This window comes from Struthio camelus, chromosome 18, assembly GCF_040807025.1.
Source record: "Struthio camelus isolate bStrCam1 chromosome 18, bStrCam1.hap1, whole genome shotgun sequence".
Lineage (NCBI taxonomy): Eukaryota > Metazoa > Chordata > Aves > Struthioniformes > Struthionidae > Struthio > Struthio camelus.
This window is the reverse complement of record NC_090959.1, coordinates 5167131-5183691: the sequence shown is the minus strand read 5'-3', so window position 1 is coordinate 5183691 and position 16561 is coordinate 5167131. Positions and strand designations below refer to the sequence as shown.

At 40.8% G+C, this 16561-nt stretch overlaps 1 protein-coding gene across 14 annotated transcripts in view; it reads right to left on the bottom strand.

Annotated features, from left to right (window-relative positions):
• Nucleotides 1-16561, bottom strand: part of PTPRT (protein tyrosine phosphatase receptor type T) — a 469240-nt gene that overhangs the window by 138302 nt on the left and 314377 nt on the right. For all 14 annotated transcript variants that reach the window (XM_068912406.1, XM_068912401.1, XM_068912399.1 and 11 more), the window contains one exon: nucleotides 13628-13737. In XM_068912406.1, coding sequence (XP_068768507.1) covers nucleotides 13628-13737 — 110 coding nt within the window. The remainder of the gene's footprint in view (nucleotides 1-13627; nucleotides 13738-16561) is intronic.

The following is a 16561-nucleotide window of genomic DNA, read 5'->3' as shown; positions in this document are numbered from 1 at the left end:
TCCTCAGACGCATGACATTGCTTTCTTCATGTAGCAGATTCTTGGCAGTGATGTTAAACTCCATTTAATAGCAGACGATCGCAGTAATGCCTAACAACAGTCCCATCCACGGAAGCATAGTTCACTCCAGGGACTTTAGTGTGAGAAGGAAACGCTTTTGAACAGAAGGCAACATATCTTCTTCTACATTTAAATCCAGGGACATGTCTGCTTGCAATGGCAAGTAGTAGAAAAAACAAGTGCCACCTCGGAGAACGGCTCTCACCTCATCTGTTACCTTCTTTAACAAAATGATAGCTCTCCGAGGGGCAGCCGAGACTGAATGGATTGTACCAGACTGCAATGCGTGTAGCTCCTGGCAATGTTTATAATCAGTAAAGTTTATAAGCAGAAATATTTGAAAGCAGTAAATTTAGAGGGTGACATGTTGTTGAAAGCTGTGCCAAACATATCACGCAGTACACTGCTGAACTGCTGCATCCCTTCAGTGAGACGTGGATACTGGGGAAAGGGATCATCCTATACACTTAATTATGTTCCTACTTTATTATGAAGCCCCAGCAACACTATTGGCTAGATCTCCCAAATTTTCTAAAGGTAACTAAATAAAAAAACCCTACGTCTTTATTTTCTGAATTTCTACCTTGCTCTCCCGACAGCTTATGCGGAGCATGAAAATTATTTCAAAGCTGTTAATTGCTTTTGCAGTTATTTTATCTCACTCTGCTTATTTAGGGATGGGGAAAGAGACCTGCATTGCACACGATGCAAACACTTGAGCACTCTCGGACAACACTGCAACGCTTTGCTGTAAAGGTATTCGGCTATCAGGTCTCCTAATGAGATCAATATAGTATACCAGGAACATTTTATTGGTTGAGACTTTCTGTTGCTTTTCTCTTCTAAACTGACATAGCATGCAAATTCAGACAAGACTTCCAACAGACTTGTGAAAACGCTGCGAATCTCTTGACCAGATCGCATTTCAGCCAGTCTTACTGGGGACTCAACTTACAAATAGCCCAAGTAATGCAGATCGGCAAATACAAAACACATTCTCTTTACTCACCTACACATAGCCTATTTGGTAAGACTGTAAAAACATGGCTGTCGTCGTCTAAATCATAAATACAATTGTTGCTATAACCAAGGAAGTTTTCTCCAAAAAACATGCATTGTCAGTCTTAAAAGAGCCACTGTACATAGCAACAACTGGCAAAATATTTTATTTCTATGCTAATCCAATTTGAGACAACCCTGAAAATCCTATGTGGAACCGTGAACAAGTACAGACGCAAGTTCAGCTTCAGCGTGTTTCAAAATTGTCTGCCACACTAGAGGAATCACTGTTGGTCTTATCTCGTTATGAACTGATTAATCACAGGCATGGCTTCCCCAAGCAGCGTGTGCCCCCAACATATCGTTATGGAGCATGTTCGCAGGTACTCTGTTTAGACAGCACTGTGTTAAATCCCAACAAATAATCTTGTCGCTGAGACATGCATGGATCCCTTCAGGAGCAAAGCCGCTAAAACAGAAATGTAATGACATGAAAAATCGGTGGATAAACTGCATGTCTTCATTCTTCCCAGGCACAAAAATGTCACTAGGGCTTCCTCTTTACCTCAGCTTTTGCTTGAAAAAAGGGGCACTGGTACCATGCTTCCCCTACGAGAAATGTCAAACACTTTGACATCTTTTTTTTTCCTTTTGCCACCAAGGAGCTCAGAGTAACAACAGCAAACCCCGAGATCTCCATTCAGCAGGCAGAACTGCAGCTCATCAGCACCATTTCTTCATATGACAACTCTTAGCAAACCACTGTAGCTGTAGGGAATTTCACATGGTCCAGCAAGACTGTTGTGAAGATCCACAAAGTCCCCCTGTCTGTATTTGAATCTCTCAATAAAGCACCTATAAATGGCTGCACTTTTCCTGGTTCTGTGGTTCTGCTGCTGCTGCTGAGATTACACAAGTTAAAACTAGTAGCAGCTAACAAGGGACTCCCTCAAAACTCATAAGCAGCTTTCTTGGTGCTCGATTACCATGACAGAGGGAACTGAGAGCCTAAGAAACTCAGCCCACAGCACGGCAGACCTTTGCCTCAGGCAAAGCAGAAGGAATTCCCAGCCTTCCCAAGTCAATGCAATTAATAGCCCGGGGCTATGTCTCATTAGTGCTGCCCAGCCAAGGCTGTTAGAACGCCAGTGTCAGTGGAGCAACAGACTTGTCTCTTGCTGGCACTCCTCCTAAAGCAGTAACCACAATTTAATTCAGCTGGAAAGGTGGTCTATTGTATACAGAAGCTTGGAAAGAAGAGAGAATGCTTTTGTAAAGTGGAGTAGCGCAAGACATTATAGAAGTCACAAGGAGAGAGAAAGATTACAGTATCCAGGAAAAGGACTGACTTATATCTACTACGCAGCGCTGTTTGCTCAACAACAGCATGGAGAGGATCGCAAGGTTCATCCTTAATAAGGATGCTAGCTAGGTAAGGACGTCAACTTTTGTCTGAATAACCTGTGTTACTTGGATAACTTCCAATTCTTAGCTCTAACCTAAATAAGAAAATACAGTTTAATAATGCTGTATACACATTATTGTGTTTTCCTTCAAATTTACTACGAGTTTTACACTGACACAAAGACAGAGAAAATTATATAGCTTAGAAAACGCTTTTGAACTCAGTGCAGAAAGGAATACTCTCAAGCACTAAAGGAACAACACCCTAGAAGGTAAAACAATGGAGTTCTGCATTTATGAGTTGTGTTCATATTCCACACCTCCACTAAGTAACCTAACAATCATTTTGAAGCGACAACCCCACTGTAGTCCGTGCAAAATAAAACAAAGCAAAACAAAAATCCACTGCATTACACTGTTCTGCTGCCTATACTCTAACTACAGGGAGAAGTCTGGGTGGCATATGCATTGTGGGACACCCACAGCAGCATACAATCTATTAATCCTGCTCTCGCTGATAGTACAGGCTGGAGCAGACCATCCTCCAGGCTTTCGAGCACTTCTCTGCAGGAACTTATGGAGAAGAGAAGGTCTGAGCTTGCCCAGTGGTTTCGGGGACCACATTTCTGACTCTGGAAAAGAAGTCAAAGCGAACCTTAGATAAAGAGCATTGATTCTAAAAGATGACAAAATTCTGGACAGAAGAACCTTTCTCAGCAGTTTTCTATCTTTTCTAGTTCGCATCCTTCCATTAGTTTCCATTAGAGATGCTGGCCTTGTAGAAAGATTTTAAGGATGACAGAAACAGGTGGCTTTTCTCAACTCCTTTTTTTAAACTTCAGAATTAGTCCATGAATACTCAGGGACTAACAGACCTCTTCTAGTACAAGAAGCATTTCAGACAAAACTGTGACCCAGAACGGGAACACCTGAGCACAAAATACAGAACTGCTGGAGATGTTAAATCTTCCAGAGACAACAGGCAGGTTAACAAAGAACTCCTATAACTTTTTTATTGGTGGGTTCTTTAATTTTAGACTTACTTGTTTTGAATGGCTTTTCATTTCAGTTCATCAGATCAAAGTACTCCCCAAACGAGGGAGATGGAAAAAAGAGTTACATTCTATGAAGACAAGACCAGACCTTCTTTGGAGGTATCTAAAGAGGAATTTCCTCTTTACCTCAAGACTTTACCTTCACAGCACTCCTTTTTTGCAGCTCCAGAAGAACAGAGAATTTGACTCCAACGTCAAAGAGGACCTTATATTAATGAGAGATCCAGTTAACTCTCCTTTCTGTCAGACTTAGAATTCTGATTCCTGTAAGCTCTTCGATTACCTGGTCACCCTCTCCACTGTTTTTTGTCATTCATCCAAGCTCCCTTACATGCAGCCAATAAGCTGGGCATCTTTCTCCTAAATCACCACGACCTTCACTGGATGATTAGGAAAACGAAACAGAGCTGACTGATGCTGATATGCTCTCCAATTGTGATTTCAAGGTGATTTGTGCTCCCTCCCACCTCTCCTTTGTAAGAATGAGGGGGAAGCAGAAAGCTCTCTTTATTTTGTGTTCTTGGAGCCAAATACAGAATTAACTAGCCTAGTACAAGATCTGCTCCGAAGTGTTGGGAACGTCAGGGGGACAATCAATTTCACGATTCGATAAAGCTGATTGAAACATGATTACACAGCAAACCATGGGCTCTTTCTTCTAAGACTTGCTGACTGCCTGTGCTTCTTAGGAACAATTACTTTTGCAGGTGAATTCGGACTGCAGCTGGGATGGACATTAGTTTCAATCTTATCAGGAAGTTTCAGACATTTTGGGGTACAAGACTAAAGTTAATTGCACCAATGGTTACACAAAAGGAGTAATTCGGAAAAAGTTATCTTCTAATGAACAGGAAAGAGTAGGTTAGTGAACAACCTTCCTCCAGTGCTGGACTTCAGAATGGAAGAATATATTTTCTGACCAGGAGATTGAGGGGATTTGCTCTCTAAAAATTCAGTGTAAGCCAGACATTTATTGCTACCGATGTCCTTCCCCTTTACCCCAATAAATTTCATCCAGGAAATGAGAGGAAGCAAGCACCTTTTGTTCTTGCATTCTTATACTATTTCTTTAGGGAGAAGGTTAAGCGAGAGTTAAATAGCATTTTTGCAAGTTATATTTAAGGCTGGAAACAGATAACAGACTAAAAGCCCCGAAGAATAAAATCCTTTAACTGCAATAGGGCACAAGCACAGCATGGTTAGTAACCGTATAAAAAGCCACAGCACTGCTCTAGGAATGAATACGGAAGTTAACCAGTAAGACCCTGTGAACAAAAGAGGCCCATTTGCTCCCTAGTATGTTTACTGTGACTCACGCAATAAACACAGAGCCAATTAAACCTTACAAACACAGTCAACACACACATAGACAGGATATAACATGGCCCTACATCCAGCCTTTCTCTCGGCCAGGAATGGCGATACCAGGCCTGAGAAGTTGCATTTGTTCTCTTTCTTGCTCAGATTCCCTCTTCCTGTTCATGTCTCCCTGGGACTTCATTGTTTTTTTGTTTTCTATAAATAAAACCAAATTTAATGTCTGTGAGAGAGGGGGGAAGAATGGCATAGGTAACAAAGCAATTGGGAGCGCCTCAGTAATGTATTCAGGCCATTAAGGATTTCATTAGGTTTACTAAAAGGTCATTAATGATAAAATATCTTCTTTTATTTTACCTACTTTTTAAACATTATAGTCTATTCTGCCATTCAAGCTTGCACCCCACTGACATTAATTAGCATGCTATATATTAAGGAGAGCTTTTAACGAGCTGTTATTTCATATGATTTTATTGGAGAGCCTCATTGTTCAGTTTAATAGCACAAAATGACAACTATAGAAATTGCTTTGATAGGACCGCAGCATTGAGGGGGTTATTCAATCTCCGTGCTCATTCCTCAGTTAGCTCTTGATGCTGAAAGCTCTGCTTAATAAATTCTCATAGCTGGTTCGCCATGTTACACTTGTCACAGTGAAAGCTGTGGGCAACAAACAGAAACCCAAAGCAACACAATGGAGTGCTAACCACCTCCATTTAGATCTGTTCTGTCTGCTACCTGCCATAAAGTAACAGAACTGAGACCCATGTATGCATACAATGTTTTCTCACATTTTGAGATCTAGTATCAGCCCTAGCTATTGCTGTAATTAGCTGATAATTTTAAGACCACATTTTTAGTCGCTTAAATCTTAAACCATCCATTTGGGGTTATCTTCCAAGTCATTATCTGCCTCACCCTAAGCAGCTTCTGAAAATTTCACGCAAAAACAGTTGAACCAGAAACAAAAAGAGAAGGAAGGCACCCCAATAGTCATTCTCCCCTTGCCAACATCCAGCATCTGCCAGAGTCCTTCTGAAATGCGTCTCACCCTCGCTGTCAGCGATCCCACCTGCATGGCAGGGAGAGCAGAAATTAGGAATATATAGTGATAAAAAGGGAAGAGAAAGGGGGAGGGAAACGACTCAGCAGACTGGGGGAAACTGGGACACAAGAAACTAAGCCCAAGACTGCCCGCTGGATGGTACGATCATACTTAGAGATGGGATCTAAAACACACACACAAGGGCAGCAACACAATTCAGGTTTCATAAGGAACCATAATGCTGTCATCTCCTCCCTCTGGAGGAGCACATCAACTGTCTTTTCCTCCTTCACACAGTTCCTCAGTCACACTCATTCACAGGGTAAAGCTACCACTTCTGGGTTTTTCAACGCTATCTACTTGCTAAGTTAAGTAATACTCCAGATGAAAGGGAAATAAGTATCTAGAAAGGAAGTACAGCCCTGTATCTGTAGCTTGCTTTCAAGTTAGTTAACTAATTTATTTGAGAAAGCAAGATATTGCTGAAGAGCTGTATCTGTATTACCATAACCGCACAGGTAGACTGGCGCTTGAGAAGATTAGACAGAAAAAATAGGATTAAGGATCAACTGCTTTCCTGGATGAGCAATAAAGAGAAACAGCATATTTGAAAAAAGAATGAGTATTGACCAAAACTGTATTTTTTCTAGAATAGAAAAGAAAGTACTGGAAGGCAGAAAGAGAAGAAGATGCACACAAACCTACAAAAGGATTTTTTTATTTGAACCTATTATATAAAAAGAACAAGTGATTTTTCAGTTCTTATCATTTAAGTTTTGTTTAGAAACCGCCTAACATACACATTAAAATAATTCAGGTCCCTCCTTTTTTTAAAAAATAGGTTTCATTTTAGCCAAATATCTCCTCTCATTTGCATTGGATTTACATTGCTGTAAGCCTTTTGGCATCCAAAGAACAATAAAAAGGTAATCAACGAAACTGTTGTGCTCAGGGGACTGGATTATGTTTTTATTTGTAGAAAGCTTGATCAAGCAATTTTTTTGAACAATTGATTCATATTATATATAATAGGAGTATGCTATTTACCTGGAAGCTGTTATACGTTAAAAAATAAAAAGTTATTTGAGTAAGTTTCTCAAAATAGCCTCTCATTTCTGATCACGATGTTACTGGAAGCCACAGAATTTAAAAGAGAATCATTAACAAATGCTTCCAAGTTAAGGATGTCTTCAAGTAAGAGCAAGCGAGTAGAGCAGTAAAGCGTGATTAAGAATTCTGTGTAATTTGAGGAAGTTTGTTCAAAAGCTCTTTAGGTGCCTATTCAGAAAAGCATTACTAATTAGGAAACCATTTAAACATTTGCTTAATTTTAAGGATGTGTTGATACCACTGCAGTTAATGGGACTTAGGCACAAGCCTAGCTCCCTCAAAGTCCACTCTTATTCAGGACAGCGCTCGAGAAGAAACAAGTACTTAAGATTAAAGATGTGCTTAAGAGCTTTTCTTAACACAGGTCTAACGGAATAAAAACCAGAAGTAAATCATTCTGCCTTTAACAGAGTAGGTCCCACTGGGTCGGCGCTCAGTTTATAGGAACACAAGAGCTATGTTTATGGCTACATATCTGTGTTTCAGAGCGTTGGTTTTAAACCATCTGGGACGCGACAGAGAAGTTACCCTAAGTGCCCTGTACCTGACAAAGGGGCCACTTATGTAGGTATGAAAATCCTAGGATTGATGGGGAGCTTTTAAGCTACGTTACTAGGTTAATGTGAAAAGAGAGCTTTCCATGGGATTCTGCTGAAGAACACTGAGTGGAAGAACAGGTATTTCTTGTGGCTTAGTGCACCTTTCCAGCTGCACCCAGAAAGCTGTCTCATTAACCTCTGCCTTGTTCCAGAGAGAGGCCAACAGAGTCTGCAGCTGATATGGCATCTAAACCGGCTAAGAAAGCCAGAAACGCATAGATTTATTGGCCTTATTGATTGCCAAGAAAAGATAATACATCAGTGCCATCAGCACCATTCCTTCTCCAAATCTGGCCTGAATCCTGATTAGGAGGGGGTCGGGTCCACAACAGTGGCAGTGGCTAACCAATTTAGCCGCATGTACATGCACAGCTTTCCTTATGTGCAATGGAGAGGATGAAGCAGTCAACCAGAGCTGACAGAGCTTCAAACTGTAACAGATTATACGTGGCTGCACAGTTTTGTTGCTAGTTTAGGTTATTAAAGGATTCTGATTCAACACAGTACAGATGCAGTGCAACAATCTTATTCTTCAGGTAATTGACTTTCATGGACTCTGGACAAACAATATACTGCAGTACAAGATACTATATAAATCCAGTGTCAAAGGAAAAACACATTAGCGTTGTAGTGTAGAACAGAGCAATAATATCCAAACGTAGGAATATTGCATTGTCCTATGTCCTTACAGAAGAGTGACAGAGCTATGGCTATATACATACAGTGTTAAATTGATCATTTCCTGGGTTTTGAGCACTTAACAGTGTCTCCTTAATGTTCTATTAATGTTCAGCTAAATGCAGCAGCCAGCTGTGCGTAGCATGGACTTCCTTCAGTGCACGCTCAATGAGCTTAGTGAGAAAGCTTCGTCCCAGGAGTACCGTGCATCCACCAAATGTAACTGAGAAGCTGGAACATGATTGATTTTCATGGGAACATTCAAAGCCACTTCTCACTGAAGGCAATTTCCGAGAATTGTCATCTTTCTACTATTTCGACTGTAGAGCTTTATATAAACTGGTCGCAAGATTTTGTGGTTGTTGCTTTCCTCCTTGTGGGAGCCGTTTTTCACTGCTCTTAACCAAGAACAAGCCCTTGAATAAACAAATAAATGGCTAAGCCAAGTTCAGCTCCCACCCCTCTCAGCTTTTCCAGGAAAATCTTGTTTCCTGCACCTTTCAGCAGGGAAAATTTTATCCTAAAAATTTCAGGTTTCATGAAAACCTTAAAAAAAGGCTATGAATAGAAACACATGCATAACCCTGCAGTGGATAGGTATCATACCAGACAGTCACGCTTTGTGTTGTAAGTATGCATTTTCAAAGGTCAAAGCTAGAAGAAATTTGTTTCCTCTCTATTGTAAATGCAGACAGTGCATCCCACAAAAGTTGACCTTATACATGACCCTCTAAGAGACCGTTTCCACATAACGACCTCTCCTGCAGAGAAAAACTGAGTGAAGCGATGGAGGAGAAATGGAGTACTGGCAACTGGAGTGATGATGAAGGGCAGACTGCAATTTCACATGGCAACTAAGAGGATCTGTAACCTCGGAAGTGCAAGTTAAACTCAAATCCACTGGGATTAAGGGAACTAGGCTCCAAGCATCCCATTAAGGAGTTGAAATTATGTGTGAAAGTCCCTTATATTACTATTCTTGGCATCTAAACAGAGATTTGCAGCATTTCAGAAATGGTAACTGAGAAAACTAGCTGGTTAAAAGCTGCAAATGAGTTCTTATTTTTCTCAAGATCCATGTACAACCCCACATGGGACTTAATAATCGTAAAGATGAGAACATCAGTGATTACAAGAATACACCTTGCAATGTTTAAAAAGACAGTCTGCTGTTTAAACATTGCCTTTAGGCATGGCTCATTGAAAGGGACTTCACCAATCTGAAAGCTATTTTTCTAGCCAAGGAGCTGAATATACTGTAGTCACTCTTTAAATGCCTTCAGGATTGTAATGTGTTGTAACAATGCCTTTCCTTCAAGTAACATGACAAATATGTTAGACAGGACTGCTGCATTTTTTTCTTCTTTCTTTCCCTTTAAGGGGAAACACTGTAAAAATTGACAATTCTGAAAAAGTGATTACCTACCAACGAACATGTTTACAAGGGCGAAAACCAACAACACTGAGTACACCAGTACTCAGCTGCCGAAAATGGACAGCAAAATGCAGATATACACAATTATTTACATTTTCAAAATTAAGTACAAGTTTGCACAAAATACCTTGATCCATATGTGTATATGGAGCACTTCAATCTGGATTAGGAAATAAACGTCTGAGACAACCTCATCTGATCTAAAAGCAGGACAACTTAATTGCAAAAGCTGATTGGCGACCTTGAATTAGATTGCACGTTCCTTCAATCCAATAACAGCATAGATCTTTCTACTGTTTGATGCTGGATTGACTTTACACACACTTCGGGTGAAAAGAAATAGTTGCCTACCTTTGTACACACAGGCTTTGCAGCTGAACTCCCACATGGTATAAGCACACTAAGCATCATGTCATTGTTAGGGATTTTAAAGCGTAGCAGCTTTTACACGATGGGTAAAAAGCAGTAACAAGCTGCAGTGCTTTTGGTCTGCCAGGAGAGAGAACGGGAGACAGGATTTGTTCCAGTATTATTAGATTCTGCCACTCACAGCTAGCTAAGAGACAGCTATAATAAGGCCTCTTTCATGAACGTCACATGCAAAAATACCTATACAGGGCAGTCTAACCAAACCAACGTATGGAGAAAATCCATCATCGCTGTTTAGCTGTGGTTTTGAATACAGCTTGATCTACCTGTCTCGTGTAAGCACTTATGTACTTTGAACCTAGAAAGCTACAATAAAGCTGGACGGTGATGGTAAGAAGTATCACGTAGCTGAGCAAAGGTGCAGGCTTTCTTAGGAGGGTTTGTGCCTAAGGGAGTTTGAGAAACTATTAACTGCAGGATACTTGTATGTAAATCTAGCCAGTTACTTTGTGGTGTAATGCAGATCTTGACATCACTAACCCAAATTCATAAAATGATGTTTCTTGATCTGTACTTTGAAAAGGATTTTTCCTTAAATTTTGGTAGGTGCTTGGGCGTTTTTCTCCCTAAAGGCAACAAAGCAGTTGTGAAGTTTCTAGATAGCTGCAAATTTCCCAGCACATCGCTGAGTCTCCCAGCTTTTATTGCTGATAGATTGGCACTGCAGGTGTTGTTTTCAGAAACAGTACTCCCTACAGGTACTGCATTAAATAGTGCTACGCAGGTTCATAGTTTAGGGCTGCAGCTTTGACCTTTTTGTTGTTGTTGTGAAAGCCTTCTACCCCTACCCGTATCAGTACTGCAGACCACTGATATCTGAAAGAACTGAAAACTTATCACCCACTAACCACTAGGTTTTTCTTCTTCTTTAACCAATAGACCAGCTGAACTCTGTTAAAAGAGTACAAGGTCATGACAATACTGAATAATGGCTGAACTCTGTCTACAATAATGCTTTGGAGGTCATTACTGCTGAGGAATTACTTTGGTCCTATACACATGGCATGACACCTTAAAATAATACTAGCACAAATTTGCAGGTATTAAGTATCTATCCATTTCCTGGGCAATACAGAAAGTTTCTCAGTACTTCCAGGAAGTTCACACTTCAGTTGCAGGTAGCAGGCTGAAATGTTTCTGTGCAAAGACCCATGTTTTATTTACTGAGAAGTATCAAAACCAGGATCTCCTGTTATCTGGAACAGGCACTCATACCATCACTTGTGGTAGGGACTTGAACATCCTGACAACTTCTTTGAGAGTGCTCTGGCCATCTCTCCAAGCCGTGCATAACTGGTCATCTATACCTTTATCTCCAACTGATGAACTCCAGGCATGTCTGTACACTTGTCTCAGAATGCAGGACTGTTCTTTGTGAATATCCCCGTGCAAAAAGGCAGAGGAGAGGGAAGTGCTTCTATTCGTGTCAACCTTCAGGCATTTCAGTTCTCCTGATGTTTTTAACACTTGGATTTTCATCTTTCTGGATATGAGGGGGAGGAGGAAAAGGAAGAAGAGCTGGAATTCACCTTGACTTCTCTTTGGCCTCAGCTGTCATATATGTGTAGAATCACTATCGGGAATGGAATATTGTGTGCGCCTCCACTGAGACTCGACCAATGATGCAACTTGAGGGGCAAAGGCACTGCCATGATGCATCACTACCCTGCAGGCATTAAAGTATCTCTACACAGCTACTCAGCCAGAAAAGCTACTAAGATTGCTGAAGTCCTTTCAATGAGCTGAGCCCAAGGCAATATTTTGGCTGGAAACTGCCTCTTTAAACATTAAAAGGAGATATTTTTGCATCATTTGACTCAGAATATTTCTAAACGTGTCCTATTACAGGTCACCGGTGCTGTCAGAATAATACTGACTTGGCAACTGATTCTATTCAAACCAGTCCCTTAAAAAATATAGATAGCTTTATTATATAATTCCTTACACATATACACAGGATAGCCTGTGGTACACCTACAAACAACACGGAATTGGAGGGTTAACTCTACTTCCAGTATACTGGACAGATGATATGCAATCTACACAGATTTTAACAAACGTCTGAGCAGTGACCAACAAAACATGACTGCTTACTTAGGCAAAGACCTTTCCTAGCTGAAATGACAGCAAATCAGCACAAAGAACTTTTATTTATTTAGATTTACTATATCAAACTCAATGTACCTTTCTGCAAGCCAGCTGGATAGAGCACCTAGAAGTACAGTTACATTTAAGCCCAGGAGAAAACTGTCATCTCTTGCTTGTGCTGTAGTGCAAGGAGTTGACCGATGTTAAACGTAGCTGATTTGTTCCACTGGACAATCACTGTGTTATACACACTCAGCGTAACCCAGTGTGACCGAGCAGACCTAGGAGCGACATATTAGACTATGACTTGCTGTTCCAAAACTGAGAAGAAGCTGATCAGGAGGAGGAAAGCATGCCCAGAGTCTTGTTGGCAGTGTCAGGGTTTACTTCTCATACTTATGCCTCTTCCAAAATAAGTTTGTGCATTCTCTTAGCACTGAAGAGAAAACAGGCAAGTGGTTCTTGCCCCTCCACATTACACCATTCTGCATAAGGCCACAGCAAAGATTTTTATATCACCATAAAAGCAATATTTTTTTTTAAGCATACTGTGGTAGACACTGAACTTATTACGTGAAGCATGCTCAGTCAGCACCAGTTCAGACTGTTGGCACCACTCTCCACATTCTGTTTAATAAATGTGTCTTTATCTTCTTTTGTTGGACTTTTTCTCATTTCCCATCGTCCCCCAAGCAGTCCTTTCTTTAAAATTCTTTTTTCTCACACGTGGGCATAAGTGACATGCCGGATGCAATCTCCCCAGAACCACATACAACAACATTAATGCTCCATATCTCAGCCAGAATATCTCCTTTGATGCACCCTAGAATCATGTTTGGTTTTTTTCATCCTGTATAAGATGGCTCATGGCCATCCTATGACCAGCTGCATGTTTTGTTTGGGGAGAGGGCAAGGGGGGGTGCTGATAGAAATAGATACTATTGAAAGGTTAAAGAAGAACATATGTATTCAGAGCAACAAGTATAAGATAACATCTAATGGCTGTATTCTGTCGAGAGTGGCTCGAAAGTGTTATGACTACTAGGAAGCCAGACAGCGGTTAGCTGCAGTATTCTAAGATAGTATAAAACACTAACAGAAGTACCCCTTGAGCAACAGAAAGGAAAGGAAAACATCTTGCAAATGTCACAGAAGAAAAAAGGGCAGCATTTAAACACCTGAGATGTGGAGGAATGTATGACCCTCATTTTACCATAAAAATAGATTAAATTTTTTTTTTTTTAACTTTAAAGCATTTTCAGTGACAGCATCAGACTATCTTGAAGATTCTCATCTATTTTAATCAGACTTCTTTTAGCACCTGCTGAAATCTCTCAGAGATTGGCTTAAATACATACGAAAAAGGCCCTGTGGCACGTATTCATTGACAACAATCTGTTCTTCTTACCTCATAGAGTGTAATGATGCCATTCGTCTCATTTGGAGGCTTCCACTGAACATAGATCTTCTCTTCGAAAGGTCCTCCCTGGATGGATTCCAAGGGAATGGGTCCAGGAACTACAGAAATAAAAAACCCATGTTAGAGTCCACCAGACTGCATGTTCAAAGTTGAGGGGAAGAAGACCCTCAAAACCATCAAGGTGCTACCATTTGCCTATTCTCAACCTTCGGTTCAAATAAGAAAACCCTAATCCAGCTACTAGGCCATAAATAAAATCATAATCCATGAAGAAATGATGTTATTGTCAATAGGTCCTTATTCCAGCACAGTATAGCAGCAGTAGATCACGGAGTACCTAACATGGAATCAAAGACTACAGAAGGTGACTTTAGAAGAGTTTATCTAGTCAATCACCAGGAAGTGCTTTCCTCACATAAACACATATATTTATGGTTCCTGATCCCATATAACATCACACAATAATTGCTTAATTTTATGCCAAGTTATGCATTGATCTTATTACTTCCAAATATCAATATTCCATTGCTATATGCATTTTTTCTAATTTTCCCTTCTATTTAGATACTAAAGTGCCAAAAACGTACCTTTCAAGCAAAAACTTCAATGAGCCCAATTTAACATAGTCTCAAGTATAGCTATTTACACGAGTGAAAATAATAGTAATTAACATTGTGCAGATAAAGATTCATGAATAGAAGGTGATTTAAGCAGTATTATTCGCACTTCTCAAAGGAAAGTACCAATACATGAAGATACCAGTCCTGCTTCCACAGGTTGTTATACCACTGGAAAACCTCAGAGTATGTCTGGATAGCAAAGGCGCTAGACCTCCAGTAGCACTCATTTGGCAATGCTACATCCAGACTGGTCTGTACTGTTTTTCCAAAAGTCTGGTCAGTCAGAGAACTGGGAACATAACCTAGGTTTGTCTCTGTGATGGAAGGGAATGGTAGCACTGCACACTATTTAATTTTACTCCCAGCTTCCACATGACCTTCTCATCATTAAACGCCTCATCTTCTGTACGCTACCCTGAGCTAGACTCCTTCACATTCACTGCACTGGGTACGGGCAGCCCAGGAAGTTCCAGTTACGGATCTGGCCAATCATTGGGACAAGTTATGGCTCAGTCACCAAAAAAACATACCTGCGTTGACTCCTAAATTCTCTCTTTGAGTGTTTGGCTAAACTGCTGGAGGCCAAGGCAGAGGTCCCTTATGTAGCATGTGGTAGCTAGGCCAGGCCATTCCATTAGGACCCTGCAATTACAGAAATGCCTACAGTAGCCACAGGAATGACGGGTGAAGTTACAGCAAATCTTGCTTTAATCCCTTCCCTGTTCTCAAAACTCCTGTGGAACAACACAGAGGCATTTCTGACAGAGCTGTGCTCCCTCCACGAAACAGTCAACAACTTCATGGCTTTAACAAACCTACTACCCTCCCTCAGCCACCAAACACTGCTCCCACACACTTAGAGCAATGGTACACCCACAAGGAAGCAGGATTTATATTTTTAACAAAAAGTCACCTGTGGGAATCTGTAAAAATCTAAACAGCATAGCCTCCTTCAGAAATTAGTTTAATTGAGTAATTCCAGCTCTTCTTTCACCTTCCTTTGCCAATGCTTGCCATGACTACCATCTTAGCTCATGTCCTCCACCTGGAAACTTTAGACATGGCATATACATGTAACACCTCAAGGCATTACCCGAAGTGGCAACCAGGACAGGAACGATGCCCTCCTTTAAGGGCCATGTGCTCTCCCCTAATTTGTAAGCCTGCAGCACCGGGTATTTGCATTTTGCTCCCAAGTCAGCTTGTGCATTTACCAACCTGCTATCAGATAAAGTGAATGGAGAGGGTTTCAGAACAGAATTATCTCACATTCTGGTTGCAATGCTAAAGGATAGTTACAGTCAGTAGGGAATTTAATGTGCCCTTCTTCACCTACACAACAATAAAATTCCATCTACCTAAACAGCCAGACTGCACCTTGGCATAAAGATGCTATTGGCCAGCACACCTTTATCAATATGAAAGGTTGATTTCCTTAGTAGAGTAACACTGTAAGATTTATATTTCATTATGGCTACAAGGCCAGCTAAAAATCCGCCTCCCCAAGCAAATTTTAATGCTGTGAAAGATAACTAAAAGCGCTTCCAAGCCCGTCTGATGAGAAACCTTGCTCATTTTTCTGAAAGATTTGCTGTCTCACATCCCCTTTATGATATACTGGAATGGTAGAGCCACTTCCAGCTGAGCAAAACTCTGGGCAGCAACTCCTAACAGCTCTGGCAGAGGAAGAGTGCTTCCTTTTCAACACTTTAGATTGAGCAGGAGCTTGCAGTCTATGAGAGTCCCTGGTCTGAGCTAACTAAGATAGGATAATAACACCTTAGAGCTTTTCATCAGTACTTCCTGAAAACTGCTCTTCTGTATCATGAATGGAAGAGTCAGCACAATTTAGCATTCTAGGCATACATAAAATGTTATGTCCAGAAGCCCAGCATCAAGAAGAGATACATGCTGAAAAGGAAGACATTATACAGCCCTTTGGGGTAGTAACGTGAGGGAAAAAGAAAATCACCAAATGCCAGACATATATTTGCCCATATGAGACAGGAAACCGCTCCTTGGTAGAGTAGCTAGGGTGTTTGGTAGCTTAGAACACGACTCCTATAGAATTAAACCTACTGCTGTTCTGTGACTACCCTGCCCGGCGTTTGGCCGTTCCTAGGACTTCAGGGAGCCCTGCCCTTTCGAGAGCACTGCTGTGAAATGGAAGATATTTACACCTACAACTTTTACTTGCATAATCCAGATCCTGTCCAATGAAGCCATTTATAAATCCTGTGGGAGGAGGGGTCACATTGTGATTTGCAACTCGAGACGTGACAGTCTTCCCGCAAAAAATAAG